This window comes from Alosa sapidissima, chromosome 24, assembly GCF_018492685.1.
Source record: "Alosa sapidissima isolate fAloSap1 chromosome 24, fAloSap1.pri, whole genome shotgun sequence".
Lineage (NCBI taxonomy): Eukaryota > Metazoa > Chordata > Actinopteri > Clupeiformes > Clupeidae > Alosa > Alosa sapidissima.
In genome coordinates, this window is record NC_055980.1 from 13,732,882 (window position 1) to 13,748,716 (window position 15,835).

General features: G+C 42.8%; 1 protein-coding gene across 1 annotated transcript; it reads right to left on the reverse strand.

Annotated features, from left to right (window-relative positions):
* Positions 1 to 411: 411 nt before the first annotated feature.
* On the reverse strand, positions 412 to 14,422 carry cog7 (component of oligomeric golgi complex 7). The gene is made up of 18 exons (XM_042082325.1): positions 14,200 to 14,422; positions 13,648 to 13,827; positions 13,345 to 13,493; positions 13,084 to 13,200; positions 12,740 to 12,908; positions 12,556 to 12,638; positions 11,814 to 11,936; positions 11,252 to 11,450; positions 10,886 to 11,013; positions 10,484 to 10,638; positions 9,876 to 9,992; positions 9,697 to 9,762; positions 7,611 to 7,791; positions 6,536 to 6,676; positions 1,625 to 1,708; positions 1,393 to 1,507; positions 1,145 to 1,288; positions 412 to 950 (listed from the first exon to the last, which is right to left on the reverse strand). The coding sequence occupies exons 2-18, from the start codon at positions 13,811 to 13,813 to the stop codon at positions 787 to 789; spliced, it is 2,301 nt and encodes a 766-aa protein (XP_041938259.1). The 5' UTR covers positions 13,814 to 13,827; positions 14,200 to 14,422; the 3' UTR covers positions 412 to 786.
* Positions 14,423 to 15,835: the final 1,413 nt, after the last annotated feature.

Here is a 15,835-nt window from a genome sequence, read left to right on the forward strand (position 1 = left end):
TTAGGAGCACATACAAAGGTTATTTGGGGGTATAATGAATGTAAATAGCTGGCCATAGGTAGAGGTTCAGGTTCCAGTTATAGGAGCAGGCTTAGTTGATTATTGGCTTTGTGAGTCAGAGATAAAGTAAGACAACACTGCCCCAAGTGGAGAAAAATCGTGATGTTTATAAATGCAGTGCTTTTTTAAGAGTGTCATTCAACCATCCTCCGAGCACATACGAATGTGACCAAAAGCATTTTCTGTTGTATGTAAAAATGTATCATTTAATTTTCATTTATGTAGGATACCGTACTCTTAGTATAAACATGAACATTGGCTGTGCTGATCTGCTTCCGAAGAAGAGACCCATGACCTTGGGATTACTAGCCCTTTGGTTTACAGGAACAGGTAGGAATTACCATCACCAAGTCAGGAAAGAGGACAAATTTATTTGTTTTTAAACATACAAGCAAAAGAAGGTTAAAATTCCATTTTTTTCCCCACCAACAGAGTTAGATCTTTTAAACCGCATATTTAGTAATACAAAAAAGCGTCATGAAACAAATGAAGAGACATCTAGTTAGACATGATCATCACAGACTGGGAACAGCAGGCGAGAGAAGTATGGCGCCATGCTAGGAGAGTTTTCTGTAGTGTTCAGCAGACGTTTGACACAGGGACGCATTTCCGAGTGACAGGACTGGGAAGAGAGAGAGAGAGAGAGAGAGCGACATCCATCTGGTCTGTGTACCATTCCTCCCATGACACCTGCATCGCTGCCCGATAGTCCCTCTGACTGCTCAGTCACTCGATGCCCCTCATGGCGGCGATGGTGGAGGTCAGCCGGCGGGGCAGCGGTTTGGCTGTCTGACGGAACTCGTCTGGCTTGGCTCGTAGAAGAGCAACGATGTTCTGGAGATTTCTAGAAGTTTGCAGGCCCAAGGCATCCATCACATTGCTAAGGTAATCTGGTGACACCAAGACACACATACAACACATGACCTTTACAGCATAGCACGCTATTTCCACATAACATTTAACAACAATTTGATAGATGGGATGAATCAGGAATACAATGTGAGCATGTAAGGGTAGATGCAAATGCTAGTTAATGCAAGTCTCAGAGGTTACTAGTGACTTAAAGTGGCTATGGTTACTGTACCAATGTCTGTGGCCAGCTGTTTGGTCGTGTGTGGAGTGAGCTCCTGAATTTGAAGAATGACATCACAGTAAGTCTGCATGGTTGCCCTGGCGATGGAGCCCAGCCAGTAATCAGCAGTGTTCTCCAACTCTGGGACGTCATCACCTATAGAACACATAAACACAAGATAAAGAGTATAGACTAGCCCGGTCTGGAGGCAAAATAAATATCTCTTCATGTCTTCATTTGTATGTATGGGAATGTCTTACCCTGCTCAGGTGGATAGGGTAGTTTCCCTGTGTGCAGTGCTAGCTCTAGGGCAGGGTCCTCTTGTGTCACAAATGGCTCCAGATGTAGTGGCAGGGACATAATGTACTGGCCAATCTACAACACACACACACAAACACACCATGAGTACATAGTTACTCATGGTCTGGTACTATGTAGGACAAACTCACATTTGTTAATTAATATGTATGTGTATTTGTGTGTGAATCTTACATTGGTGATGTATTCTTGTGGAGACAGACTAAAGGTTGGGAGGTCGTCAGAGAGAGATTCCCCCAAACCGCTCATACCTTTACCCTGAAACACACACACACACACACACACACAGGTTAAAGACCACAGGCATGAATGAGCACCTCAGAAACCCTAATTCATCATGTAATTAGAGTCCAGACAACGACTCTACTTCCTTCGTCAGCTAAGGAAATTCAAAGTTTCTACATCCATCATGAAGGCCTTCTACACTTCAGCGGTTGAGAGTGTTCTAACTGGTAGCATCATCACCTGGTATGGGAACTCCACAGTTAGAGATTGTAGTACTCTGCAGAGAGTAGTGCGCTCAGCTGAACGTACTATAAGAACTCAACTCCCTGCTCAACAAGATATCTATTCCAGAGGAGTACTCCTAAGAGCACAAAAGATCCTGAAGGACTCATCTCATCCTAACAATGGATTATTCCTACCGCTGAAATCAAGAAGACGCCTATGTAGTCACAAAGCCAGAACTGAGAGACTCAGGAGAAGTTTTTATCCCCAGGCTATCCGAACTCTGAACTCACACTATACTGACTTTGCACACATTCACTCCTCAGCACTCTCAAACATTTCCCAACTCTGAATTCACACTATACTGACTTTGCAGTCATTCACTTATCAGCACTCATGACCCCCCCCCCCCACACACACACACCTACATGACTTTTAGCACTTTTACATCCCTCATCCTATGCTACAGACCTTTTACTTATTTTCTTATTTCATCACATGTCAAAACACACACACACACACACACACACATCTGACTTTCTCCAACTTTTGCACATCTCCATAGAACTTTTTATTTATTATTTTTGATTTCTCCTCCATCTATCTACCCATGTCCTTGATTGCCTAGCCTTTCTGCCCCCCCCCCCCCATCCCCAAGACACACACACACTTACATCATCACATCACTACAGTAAGCCTCCTCTACATACTTGCTGCACACTGCCCCCCCCCCCCCCCCCCCCCCCTACATACACAGCACATTGTCTTCAGGATCTTCTCCAACACACATCTTCTACATACTTACAGCACACTGCCCCCACCTACACACACACACTACACACACACACACACACTGCTCCACTCCCCTCCCGCCCACACACACATCTTTACTGTCATCACTCATACATCATACATACAGTACTCTGCTTGCAATAGTAAGACCCTTCACCATACTTGCAGTACACTGCCCCCCCCTTTCTCCCCTACATACACAGCACATTATTTCATCAGGAAGCTTCCCCAACACACATCCCCAACATACTTACAGCACACTGCACCCCCCCCCCATTACACAGCACATTGTCTCATGAGGAAGCTTCTCCAACACACATATTGCACACTGCCCTCTCCCCACATACACAGCACACTATCCCATCTCCCTTGTCATCCCCCCCAACACACACACCAAGACCCCTGGCAGTTGGGTTAGCCCCTTGAGCCGTGGATCTGCCCAAGGTTTCTTCCTTGGTAAGGGAGTTTTTCCTTGCCCCTGTTGCTCTTGGGTGCTCCTTGTTGGTGCCCCCCCCCCCAATCCCAATCCTCCCCCACCTTTCTTATGCAGCCCTTGCCACTTAATTTACTAAACCCCTCTTCTACTGCACCCCCCCCCCCCCCCCCCATCCCCCATAAATGCACAAATAGGCTGACACCAGACATAATTTCACTGCATTTCTTACTTCCAGTTACTATATGCATGTGACAATAAACTTCCTTGTATCCTTGTAATTCATCTGACCTTCCTGTGCGTTTACTGTTATTAAAGCATGTCAAACTGTCCTTTTTTAGCTGCTTGAGATGATAACAATACCCTTGAGATGATAACACAGGGCCGTAGTCACCATAGACTTTGATGAATATTCAGATGTGACCAAAATGCCCCTGCCCCCCTGCCTCTGAAATGCAATCAAACGTAAATAACACACAAATTAGTGACCTATTCATGGTTTCAGAGAGTACACTGTGAGTGGTTTGTCCTGGAGGTTTTGCGTTTATCGTTTGAGGCGTGCGCTATCAAAAGCTTCCTGCACCCTGCTGCGGTGCAGGCTGTCAACAATATCGCAAAAGATACCGGTACAATTTTCACAAAACTTGTTGGAAAGGTGTAGCACTGTCTAAGGAAACCCCATTCATTTTTGAAGCTGATCAGACTCAAAGGTAACTTTGAAGCATTTTCCATATTGTAGCCCATTTTCTCGCAATGATAGCGAAAGTGAAACGTAGTGTCCTTTCATTTGAATTTGTGCGTGCCTGTGTCATTCATTTCTTTCACATGTCTTACAACATAAATAATGCATTCATATGCTAGTAGTAATGTCAGAAATGAACCGGTTTATAAGCCTCTTAGAAATGGCTGTTGCATCTTGCATGTTACATTTAGATGCACACTCAATCGCGCATCCATGCAGGCAAAACGTAGCACTCAAATGTGGCGACGGCACAAAAGTTGAAAAAACTTTTACAATGGCGGTGATAGCCTAACCTGACCCTAGCCAGATGAATGTCGTTCCGCTTAGCTCCGCCTAGCTTCACTCACATCCATCTGGGACCTCTTCCATTGAGTTATTTCTCCAACCAACTTTATGGTTTAGCCAATCAGGACGCAGGGCGGGAGTTTCATAGATGTGACATAGCGTAGAAGCGACTGTGAGTCTGTTATTAGCGTCACGGGTTGGCTTCGATGTGAGTGGTTGAAGTAGCACGTCAATAGATGACGGACAAGTGGCTTATTCAATCATATGCAAGCATTTTTTGATTAGGCCCAGCCTTCTGAAGCAACACTTCAATGGATCGGTTCCAGGTGGATGAGTGGAGCTAGGTAGAGCGAAATTCATCTGGCTATTGCCAGGTTAGTGATAGTCTACAGTTAATGTGAATCGCGGACATTAACCAAAGAAAGGAATTTCCACCTCCATTCACCAAATAAAGGCTGTGTTTCTACATTTTAACACAAAACGTAATTTCTGTCAGAAACCAGCCTATAATGCATAGGGTAACTTGAGGTGAGTCAGACAGAAAAGGGACCTGTCTTAGTAGCCTATATTGAAATCCATCCCTTTCAAACAACCTTAAAATTGTGTGATTAGCCGCCAGAATAATAAAAACAAAATATGATTGGGCTAGTAAGCATTCAGTGTAATATAGAGGTTATCAAAGATACTCTAGTTTGTATTTTCTTTTAAAATATACATTTTGGAGACAAATGGAGTCATACCACAGGTCTATATCCAGGGATGGATTATTGAATGGGCCTACTGGGCCCAAGAGCACAGGGGTCCCTGAGGCCTAAGACTGTGTGAAGTTGCTTCTCCGCCCTTCTCTTCTATTTCCACAAAACTCACAAGTCGTCATAATATAAAGGGTCATTTTGTTTTTTTTTAAAGTCTTCCAGGGAAGTATGCCCCCGGATCCCCTATCTTAACAGGGGAGGGTTTTTTTGCATCTATGCCCAGGGGTTCATAATCCATCCGTGCCTATGTCCGTCAAAAGTTTGGTATATCCTAATTGACTGACTTAACTAATGACTTGTTTGTGATTTTAATAATATTTTTGCATGGCAGGAAATGTATTGAAATTCTGTTATTGAAATTCACACCGCACCACAGATTTGGCCCCCTCCCATGTTGACATCATGGCTACGGCCTTGTGATAACAATACCCCTGTGGGAATGTTGGAGGTGGAGGGGGTGGTCTGGGGTGTTTGCTGTCAACTCAGTAACATGAGCCGGAAACATGCAGAGAAACAGAGTGACACATTTGACTCACATGTACATACAAAATCACTACACTAAACACGACCCCCCACTCCTAAGCCCCTATGCGGTCATGCACACCGCAAGGCAGGGATCACATTGGATATGACCAAGCGGCACCAACAAACTTTTATCTTGTTGCTATGTGATGTTAAAATCTCATTTCTGTACAATGGAAGGAAAAGTCCCGCCCATATCATCTTACTGCTTTAATTGAAGCGAATGCCTGAAATGTCTCCAGGATACAATAAACTAAAATGGTTGATGAGCGTCTTGTTACGCTTTGGAAGTTGAACTCGAAAAGAACTTTGATTGAACCAAGTTCAACGCTCATCTCTCATGTCAATAGCGCAACACTCGTTCTGCTGCAGAACCACTAGTAGCACCGACTATTTCGCTGCAGAACTGTAGAAAACAATATCAAATCTAGCACTTGCTGCTCCTGAGAGAGCCTCCCCATCGCTTGCTGTTATGTCCCTTAGTCCCTATGTCCCTGAGTCACTCAAACAACATGTGGACAAGACTGGAGTTCGCCGTTGGAAAAGATCTCTCTCTCACACACACACACACTCACACACCCACACGTGCTAAGGTCCCAGCCAACATTTCCTCTCCAGTGTTTCCCACAGAATTGAATTCTATTTGTGGTGGTAGGTTTGCAGAATTAACTTGAATGCAACAGTTTAACAAATTAGCGTAGCGTGGTTATGATGCTAACCAGATTTAAGTACAATTTAATGTTCAATATTGATATTGTGGTGGGCCGCCACAAATAAGTCAATGTATGGGAAACACTGCTCTCTTTGCATGAACGCCATTTAGCGCTCATTATAATTTGCTGTTAGTGTCCATTTGTGTGGCCTAAAATGTAACACATGGTTAAACTGCCCACAGTGATGATTAATGATGGTCTATTAATGTGCTTACTGAGTGGCATTCATAAACTGAACACTCCCAAGTGGTCTGGAATTTAGCTGGAATTGATCCCCACAAGACAGCAATGCAAACACGCACACGCGCACACACATGCATAATCCCACACACAGTCTCTCTCTCTCACGGACACACACACACACACACACACACACACACACACACACACACTAACCTCTGGTTTGTTAGTGAGGCAGAGCTGCTGTTTGATTTGTACGAAGACAGAATCGAAGGCCAGTTGATTAGCCTGCTGGTTCAAGCGTGTGAGAGATGCACGTGTCTCAGCCAGCAGACTTGAGTTGCCGGTGCCTTTCTCCTACACGCATTCACGCAGGCACACACACACACACACACACACACAATAAATAAATAAAATAAAATCAATGTCCTTTTATAGACCACCTATAAATCCCAACTCAAGGAGGATACAGCATAAACAAAAGTGATGAGAACAATGACTATATATATACATATAGTGAAATAAAAACATAACAACAACAACATATAGATAGATCTATTGTACAAGATATATTAAACAAGATAATAAATTAAATCCAAAATATGGGTTAATAAGTATTATGTCCTATAGAGACACACAGCTATACAGCACAGAAGCAACAGCACCACATCAGGCCAAAAACGACAATGAGCTTCATCTATGAATATGTGATTAAATTATCAGCATTGAACTTGAATGTTCATCATACTCTCTGAAGTATTTTGCCTGAGGAGGAGGATGATCTGAAATTAGAATTGCTGTCAGACAATCCATGATGTTGCTTAGTGAACCTTATCTTTGCACCAATGGAAATATGATAAGTGAGTAAGGAGATCCACTATGGATAAACGATCTCATTTCTGACAGCCCCGATAAAAAATAAAACACCCGCAGGGTCACAATCTCTCGCTGTAGTGTCTCAACACCCACTCCACTTAAAGCACTGACCACACAAGAGGACAACACAATACTTACACGTTGTTTCGTATAGTATACCTCTATGTAACACCTAATCTCTGATATCTGACGCCCATATTGCAGTCAGAGGTCATGTTAATGTTGTCTTAATGCACAATATTTTGGGTTTTGGTCAGTCATTAAGGTTTTAACGGACACAGTCCCACAGAAACTGAAACTGAATACTTACTCTGGCCTTGTGAGAATATGCACGTTGAGATTTATGTGTGTGTGTGTGTGTGAGTACATGTGGGGTGTCTCCTCATCCGTGCTAGTGGATTGTGTGCGTTCCTACCTTGAGAGAGTAGAGAGTCTCCAGCAGGTTGTTGTACTCGGCCATGTTACCCTGCTGGAGGTAGTTGTACTCCTGCCAGGGGTTCTTCTGCCCCCTCCTTTCGTACACGCCCTCCTGCAGGCCGGTGAGGCTGCGCGGGCTGTAGCCCTCAAACAGGAAGTGCCCGGCCCTCGCCAGGATTCTGCCAATCAGACAGCAAAGAACATCATCACAACCAATCACCCATAAGGCCCACGCCAGGATTCTGCCAATCAGACGGCAAAGAACATCACCACAACCAATCACCCATAAGAGTATATGGCTTACTTATGTATGCCTATTGCTCCAGCTTATGGAACCTAGGGGTATATACAGTACTTTCCTGCCAATTAAAGGAGAATTCCAGCTTTTCACATCGATTTTTCACATAGATCTGTGTTTCTCAAGGTCACTGAGTACCGTCGGTACAATTGTTTTTTACCAGGTTAATACACGGGTGCGGTTAATGCACACGTTAATACACGTTTTTGTCATTTTTAATTTGCATTAAACACCGTCTTGCTGTTTATACTCAATGCAGCTAATGCACAAGAAATTACTGTAGCAGAACCGTTTTAAGTGTGGGCACTATGTCAAAGATACAGTCTGTGAACGTGTTAGGGCATATGCCAGGGCTGAAGACGCACCACAACCACATTGCCATTTTTGATGACCTGGCGTTTCTGAATGAGGGTGGCCCAGTTTCCCCACTGTAGCACCGTGTGAATAATTGAGACCGTGTGGAATGGCACGGAATGGCGCCGAGCGGTTACATGACAGCTTTTACTTGAAGGGCAATTTATTTCATGTCTGGCGTGTTTTAAAACATTCAGTGATTTCTAACATGCCCAGTTTAACCCCAATTAACCTGCCGTCACTCAAAATCAGCCCCTGGACAGATACTATGTGATGTGATGGCCTTCAAGTCCTTCCCATGATTTGATCCTCATGGAGACCATATAAAATGCCCACACCTCTACTGCATGAATGGGAAAAAAAATTAAAAAACATGACATTAAAAAATAAAATAAAAAAAATGTTTAATTATGCATCCAACTTTCTTTTTTTTTTTTTTGCTCTTACCAACATCACCAGCAGCAGATGGTGAAAGTAGAAAGTGAAAGTCTGAAAACAAATAAAACATTTAAAGCCTAAACCCACTTTCAGCCTTCCTGACACCCAAATTCAACCAGAAGGCTTTTTTGAGGACCATAAGAGGTAAATCTGTAAAATACTGTAATATGTAAATGCCCTGTGATTAAGGTGTTTAAAGACTAAACTGATGCTTGTGCTGTATTTCTAGAATGAGTTTTTACTTGTGTGTTTGTGTGTTTGTATACAGTACATAAGCCTGGCTATATGGTAAATGGTCTGCATTTAGCAACCAATGTAGCGTTTTTCTACACCTCTGAGCACTCAAAGCACTTTACAGAGTAACGTCTCACATTCACAGAGCAATGCCTCACACCATCTGGAGCAGTTTGGGGTTCAGTGTCTTGATCAAGGACAGAACTGAGAACCGATATGTGGAGAGAACCAGCTTTGATCTGGCAACAGAATTTGGGCTGTAACGACTCAATGGAGCATCCCATCTCTTTGAAAATGACAATGAAAATGACAGTTTTGGAAGGCTGTCCAGTCTTCACTGAGGCGGATTACTGTGGCTCAACCTGCAGAAGGTTTTAGCCTCAGGATATACTTGCTTTTTGACCAAGCGTTTGCATGCATTCACATACACAACCTTGCTTGGAGTGGAGGTCTCCATTTCAGGGCAGACCACAGAACTCAGACCCAGCGTGGTAAATATAGCCTGTCTTGTTTGCTTATGTACGGCCGCGTACTGGGCCTATCGCCCCTAACGCTCATGTGAATCTTGCATCTTGCTTACGCACAGGGAGGTGCTCTAGTTCAGTCCATGCCTTTGCAGACTGGAGCTATTTTAGCAGCATGTAAAAGCTCATTGGTGTAAGTGTTTGTGTGTGGGTGTGCATGTGTGTATGTGTGTGTGCATGTGTGCGTACACTGTGTGTGTGTGTGTGTGTGTGTGTGTGTGTGTGTGCACTCTTACTTATTGGAAAGTTGCTGTTCAAAGGCTCCACACTGCCTCAGCAGTTCTCCACATGTGGCAATGATTCTGTACAGGAAACACAAATCAGTCCCGACTCACAAATAAACATGCAGAATGTGTGTGTGTGTGTGTGTACATGTGCACTTTGGTGTGGAGTCTGTTTTCAGCCATACACACACCTGACAGAGTTCTGGAAGGCTGTCCAGTCTTCACTGAATACTTCGGAGGCGGCCGCGTCCTCCAGCTTGTACTTCTTCCGGATTGACTGCAGAGTGACTGAGAAATCAGACACATACCTGTAAAGAGAAAAGAGACAGAAAGATGATAGATCAAAAGAAAGAAAAAGAGAAAGGGAGATGAGAGAGACAGATGAGGTGTAAAAAAACATACATTTACATTAACGTTTATTAATTTAGCAGACGCTTGTATCCAAAGCAACGGACAAAAATGAGGAATAACATTCAAGCTACAATGCAGAGTACACCATTGGTAACAATTAATTCTATAACAATAAATACTACTATAAACTAACAATGAAAACATCCATGTGAAAAACTGAATATCAGTATGGTGGTGACAGGAAAAGGAGACATGAGGCTCCGTGTACTTCACGGCTATTCAATTTAATTTTTGAAAATCAGAAAACAAAAAAACGAGGAACAGCCTGTTATCGGTTCTTTGTATCAAATTCAAATTTCAAAATGGACATTGAATGACTGCAAAGTACACGGCCCAGAGAAGACACATTTTGCTGTGTGTGTGTGTGTGTGTTTCCTGTGGTTCTCACTTGCTGAAAAGCGCTCGCAGGGCCCGAATGAGACCACACACGCCCAGGCCGTCAGTGAGCTTCACACAGCGGTCCGAGGCCGCCGCAGCCAAGCCAAACACTTTCTGCACGGAGTGTGTGAGCTCCAGAACACAGTCCAGCACCTCACCTCTCTCCTGGGAACACGAACACACACACACACACACACACACAATCACACACACACACACAAAGTTTAGTGTACAAGTGCTAAACATAATTAATGAATAAAAATAATAACATTTATATAAATATGTGTTTGTTTGTGTGTGTGCTTCTGTTTACTTTCCTGATGTGTGCTAGTTTTTTCCAGGAAAAATGAAGTCACTTTTATATGTATATTATAGTGTGTGTGTGTGTGTGTGTGTGTGTTACCCTACTCACCAGTGGCACAGCGCTGAGCTGAATGAGAAGATTGGTCTCTTCCAGTTCTCCGTACTGTAGCTGGTAGTCTTTGTATGGCGCATACACACAGGAAACCAGCTCACCCACTTTCAACAGGTTACAGTCGGCTAAAAACAAACACAAACACGCCATCACACACCATCATCAGATAAAACATGACTGGGGGACTCCAGCTGCCAACATTTGATAAAGTCTTCAAGGGAACAACTAACTTCAGAGATAAAGCTCCAGACACAAGCACAATAAAACAAACACACACACACAATCACACACACACACACACACACACACACACACACACACACACACACACACACACGAGTGAGGTTGACAACACATGCTTACCCAGATGAGGCAGCATGGCTGTCTCCAGGCTACGGCTGAAGTTGGCTGCAGTTTGGTGGAGCTCTAACAGCATGTCTAGGCGATCCTCTCCTGGGCAACGCTTTAACTCCACTGCTATGCACTCTGGGATAGAGGGCACCATAGCACTGAGAGTCTGGATCATCAGCACTGTCACAACCTCATATGGATTCTTGAATACCTGCACACATACACATACAATGTATCATTTCAAACGTCGGCATTGGGATGGCATTGGGCATCCAATTCCATGGAAAGTATGTAAACGTATGCCCGAACATGTACAACTTTGTGCTTACATGTTATGTGTGATGAGTGTACTAGCTAAATCTCCATTGACAGGACTGCAAATGTGAGACAGTTGTTTATTTTTTTTATAACCACAGTGTGTGACTGTGTGTGTACTGTTTGTGATTGTGTTTATTGGCTTCCCACTACAACCTCATGGTGATCACACTGGTGTTGCTGTACTGTATATATTTGTGAGTGTGTGTGTATGTGTGTCTGTCTATGTGTGTGTGTGTGTGTGTGTGTGAGTGTGTACCTGACTGCTCCACTGCAGCTGAGAGTGCCATGTAGACAGCAGTGTATCATAGAACTCTGAGAGCTGCTGCTTCAGAGAAGCTTCACTCTGACACAGAGTCTCCCACACCGACAGCAACTGCACCTGAAAGATAACACACACCCATTAACAGACTCACTATAGTCTGAGCAAATCCCTCTACACACACACACACACACAAACGTTACAGCCGGAGTAACTATGCACATCCTTCTAGGCACACACACGACTCCAATCTACTCCAATCAAATAACAACTAGGCTAAGGTTTCATGCATGTGTGTCCGATGAAATCTGCCACTTGTTGAAATGGAAAAACACGCTCGGTGTCCACTAGCAAGTTGCTTCTTTTGTTGTAACACTTGGAACAGAACCTGACCTCTGACCTTGACTATATCACGCTAAACATTCTCTTTTAAAAACAGCCTAAAAAGACTTGGGGTCTCAGAGGGTAACACAGATGGTCATTTACAACAAAGCAGGAAGAAACTCTTTACATTCATTTGTGGCATCACTCTGTATCTTTATCTGTCTTCTGGTGAAGCTGCACTGTCCTAACACACACTGACACTAGGGGGATGAAGCAAATGTGTGATAATCTACTATTACTATCTACTAACATTGTCCTTGCATACAGAGAACACTTTGTGAATAAAAACAACATAAAATAAATAATGTATGTGTGTGTGTGTGTGTGTGTGTGTGTGTGTGTGTGTGTGTCTTACCTTATGACACTTGTAATAATATGCTAACAACTGTGGCATTCTGTCCATCTCACTGAAGACTTTGACAAAAAGTTTGGCTTGGTCTGTGGAAGCAGATAGAGATGCATACAAACACACATTACTACACACACTACTATGCACACACTTCCGAAGCACAGGGGCAAGCAGTAGTGCCCTCTCTCACCTATGGACTGGGAGTTGAAGGTGGCCACAATTTGAGTGCTGGCCAGTGCTTCCAGACGATTCTTCAGAGCCTCCAACTGGACACACTTGTCACTGTAGTCAGGCGTGTCAACCAGCATAGTCAGGCTGCCCTGCATCGCTGCAAGTTTGCTAGAGATCAGAGCCACGTCCTACACATGCACGCGCACACGCACACGCACACACACACGCATTTTATGAGCATTTTCTATTTGCCTTCCAGAAAAGTAACAAATAACACATTCTAAACTTTATGGCTATAGAGACAGCCCCACCAACCAAAGTATTCACTGACTTTTCACTGGCATAAGAGCAGTGCACGCTCACCTGAGTCTTGAATGTTTCTTCAATGTCTGCACTGTGCGTGCTCCATTTGTCCGCTTCTTGCAAGGCCTCTGCTGCAAGCTGAATCCGAGACTTGACCTGGTCAATTTCCACTAGGACCTAAAACGTAGATATATACACATAAACATCATAATAAATGCGTGGACTTCACATTAAATGTTTGCACAGACCAAGATTGGGCATGAAAAAGATGAGAGGAGAAGAGAGGAGAGAGAGCAAATGAAAGGCTGGCCCAGTGCATACCTGCATAGATTGCACTGTATCTTGTTCAAACTTCTTGATGTCCTCCTTGACCAGAACCATCTGCTCCTTCAAAAATGAAGCCTCCTGTTTCAGAGCCTCCACATCACGTAACACACGTGGCATGTTCTGGACAGCCTGAATACTACTTTCTACATAAATAAACAACATGCAAGCATCACACAACTAGGCACACAGATGCATTATACACAAACAGCGAGATGGGGAAAGTGAGGGAACAATGCAATCATCATGCTCTCTGAGTTTAGTCAGCATAAACCATGCTTTCTGACTGCATTACCCCACCTTCGATAGAATTGTTCACTTCTTGGATGAAGAGCTGCAGTTTCATCACCAGTGTAGCGGCATGTGCGTCTGCCTTTCCTGGGGCATCCTTCTGGGCCACTTTGAAAGCCCCATTCACCCAGTCCTTCACGTCGAAGTCATCCGCCAGGAACTTGGAGAAATCCATTTTGCCTAATGACACTACGAGTCGAACAATAATAATCACAAAAAACTCAGTAAGCAAATCCCCGATAATGCATTTGCTCGCGTGCCTTGCTCTTTTTATGGTCAATCTCTCAACTTCTGCGGTCAAACTAATGTTCACCTACAGGTAATGGCTGATGTCAGTTAGTTCCATAAGAGACATGACACATCATCAACAACAATCTCGTTACCTGAAATATATCACACAAGGTGCAATACCTTAACCATAACGTAACCTAATCCTCAGACAAGCGCTCATAAAACAAACAAGGTTAGTCTGTATGTGTTAAATGTAATAACCGTTTAAAAGGGTATAAATTATTATTAGACACTGCCAAACCAGCTTAGCTGGTGGCTGGTTGACATTACCAGAGACGTCAGTCAGGAAGCGTTTATTCAATAAATTTTCCCCATCACTGGCTTGGACACGAACAAGAAATACAGTGCCCAAGAGAAGGAGATGATCATAATAACTAAATACAGTTCAAGTAAGGCAACAGCTTCCTCCAGCGTTAATCCAGGGTGAATAAAATATAAGACGCGAATATCAGCAAATATTCCCCAATGTTTACAGTGAGTTCCTGGTTGTGCACACGTTATTTTACTCCCGCGAAGAACCTTTTTACGCTAAAGGTTCCGTGCTGCAAGTAGGCCTATTCTTGATGATAAAAAAATGATATAAACTAATGCAATTCGCACATGTATAGCCATGACAACACATAGGATCTCGTAATAAATTAAAATGATATTTGATGATAGAGTCGTACAACACTGCATAGTCTGAAGATTGTGTGTTTTTGACGTGGCACAGGGTTACATAAAATGTCATCCGGCGGAAAACCATAGTTATTATGAGGAATGTTACTTCATAATACAGGAGTAGAAAAGGCATGACGACATTACAGTATTTTCTTCTGTTATTGTTAATTTCGTTATTGATTGATACGATCTGGATTTATTTGTAGTAGCCTAACTGTGTGCATAACTGACCAGGGCGGGCCTATCCCAAACCATAATGTCCCCTTCAGATAGCCTACATGAGCACATTATACTGTAGAAAAACTAATTGGCCAGCATACAGACATGCTTCTTTAGACTTAGTTTAAAAATAAATAAATAAAATAAAAATAACCAATACACACCAGGAAAGTAAACATACAAATATACTGATATACAAATAGGCTACACAAATCTCAATGTGTACTTTATACTTAATTTTGAAACATAAAAAATCATCATCTTTACTTTGCATTTCTCTATCCGAAACATATTTTTTTGTCGGTCACATTGACTGCTTAATAAGTTGTAGTGTGGCCTACATAAACTGATTTTTTTCCAGTTAAGCTTCAGATGAACTCACTTGAATGCAGCAAAATGGCCCGATTGTAGAACACAAAGCAACATTATGCAGTGGTAAAGTGGTAAAGGACAAAAATAAGTCTTTCAGAGTTGATTATCACTGTGGGTCACTATCAAACAGTATACCACCAAAAATGTCTTTATGGCTGTCTAAAATGTGAGGGCCAAGTAAGATGTGCGCTGATTATGATTCTTTAGTGTCTGCTAAATGTAATGTAATGTTTAGAATACATCTAATGCAACATCAGTGTGCTCCTCCTATCTCCTAATTCATATATGAATGTTGAGAATGTGTTAAGCACATAAGAACTTTATAATTCAATAACAATACAAATAACAAATTTCCTGCAGGAAGGTTCAAAAAATTAATGGGTTCTGAAGTCAAAGGGCCCTCTTCCGTTGGGCCTCCCTTTTGATATAGTAGACTCCAACTAACCTTTTTAAATCATCATGAGTCAAATCACTCTTTCCCGTCACACACATAATACAAGATTGTGAACTATAAACAAGACACACAATTTTGCTTTATTATTTGCGCACACACCCACACAACAACAACTACAACTACATAAAAACTAAATAAAAACAACACTCACATCACTCTGCTGCAAGTGAGAGATGTGACCACAGGGCTCCACACTAAGAC

What these genes read in the sequence shown, in the direction of transcription:
- cog7 (XM_042082325.1), bottom strand. Translation starts at nt 13,813, where the DNA reads ATGGATTTCTCCAAGTTCCTGGCGGATGACTTCGACGTGAAGGACTGG. An exon ending in AAGAAACATTCAAGACTCAG is followed by an intron (nt 12,909 to 13,083) that starts GTGAGCGTGCAC and finishes GTGCATGTGTAG; the next exon opens with GACGTGGCTCTGATCTCTAG. An exon ending in GCCTCACTAACAAACCAGAG is followed by an intron (nt 1,709 to 6,535) that starts GTTAGTGTGTGT and finishes TGTGTGTTTCAG; the next exon opens with GGTAAAGGTATGAGCGGTTT.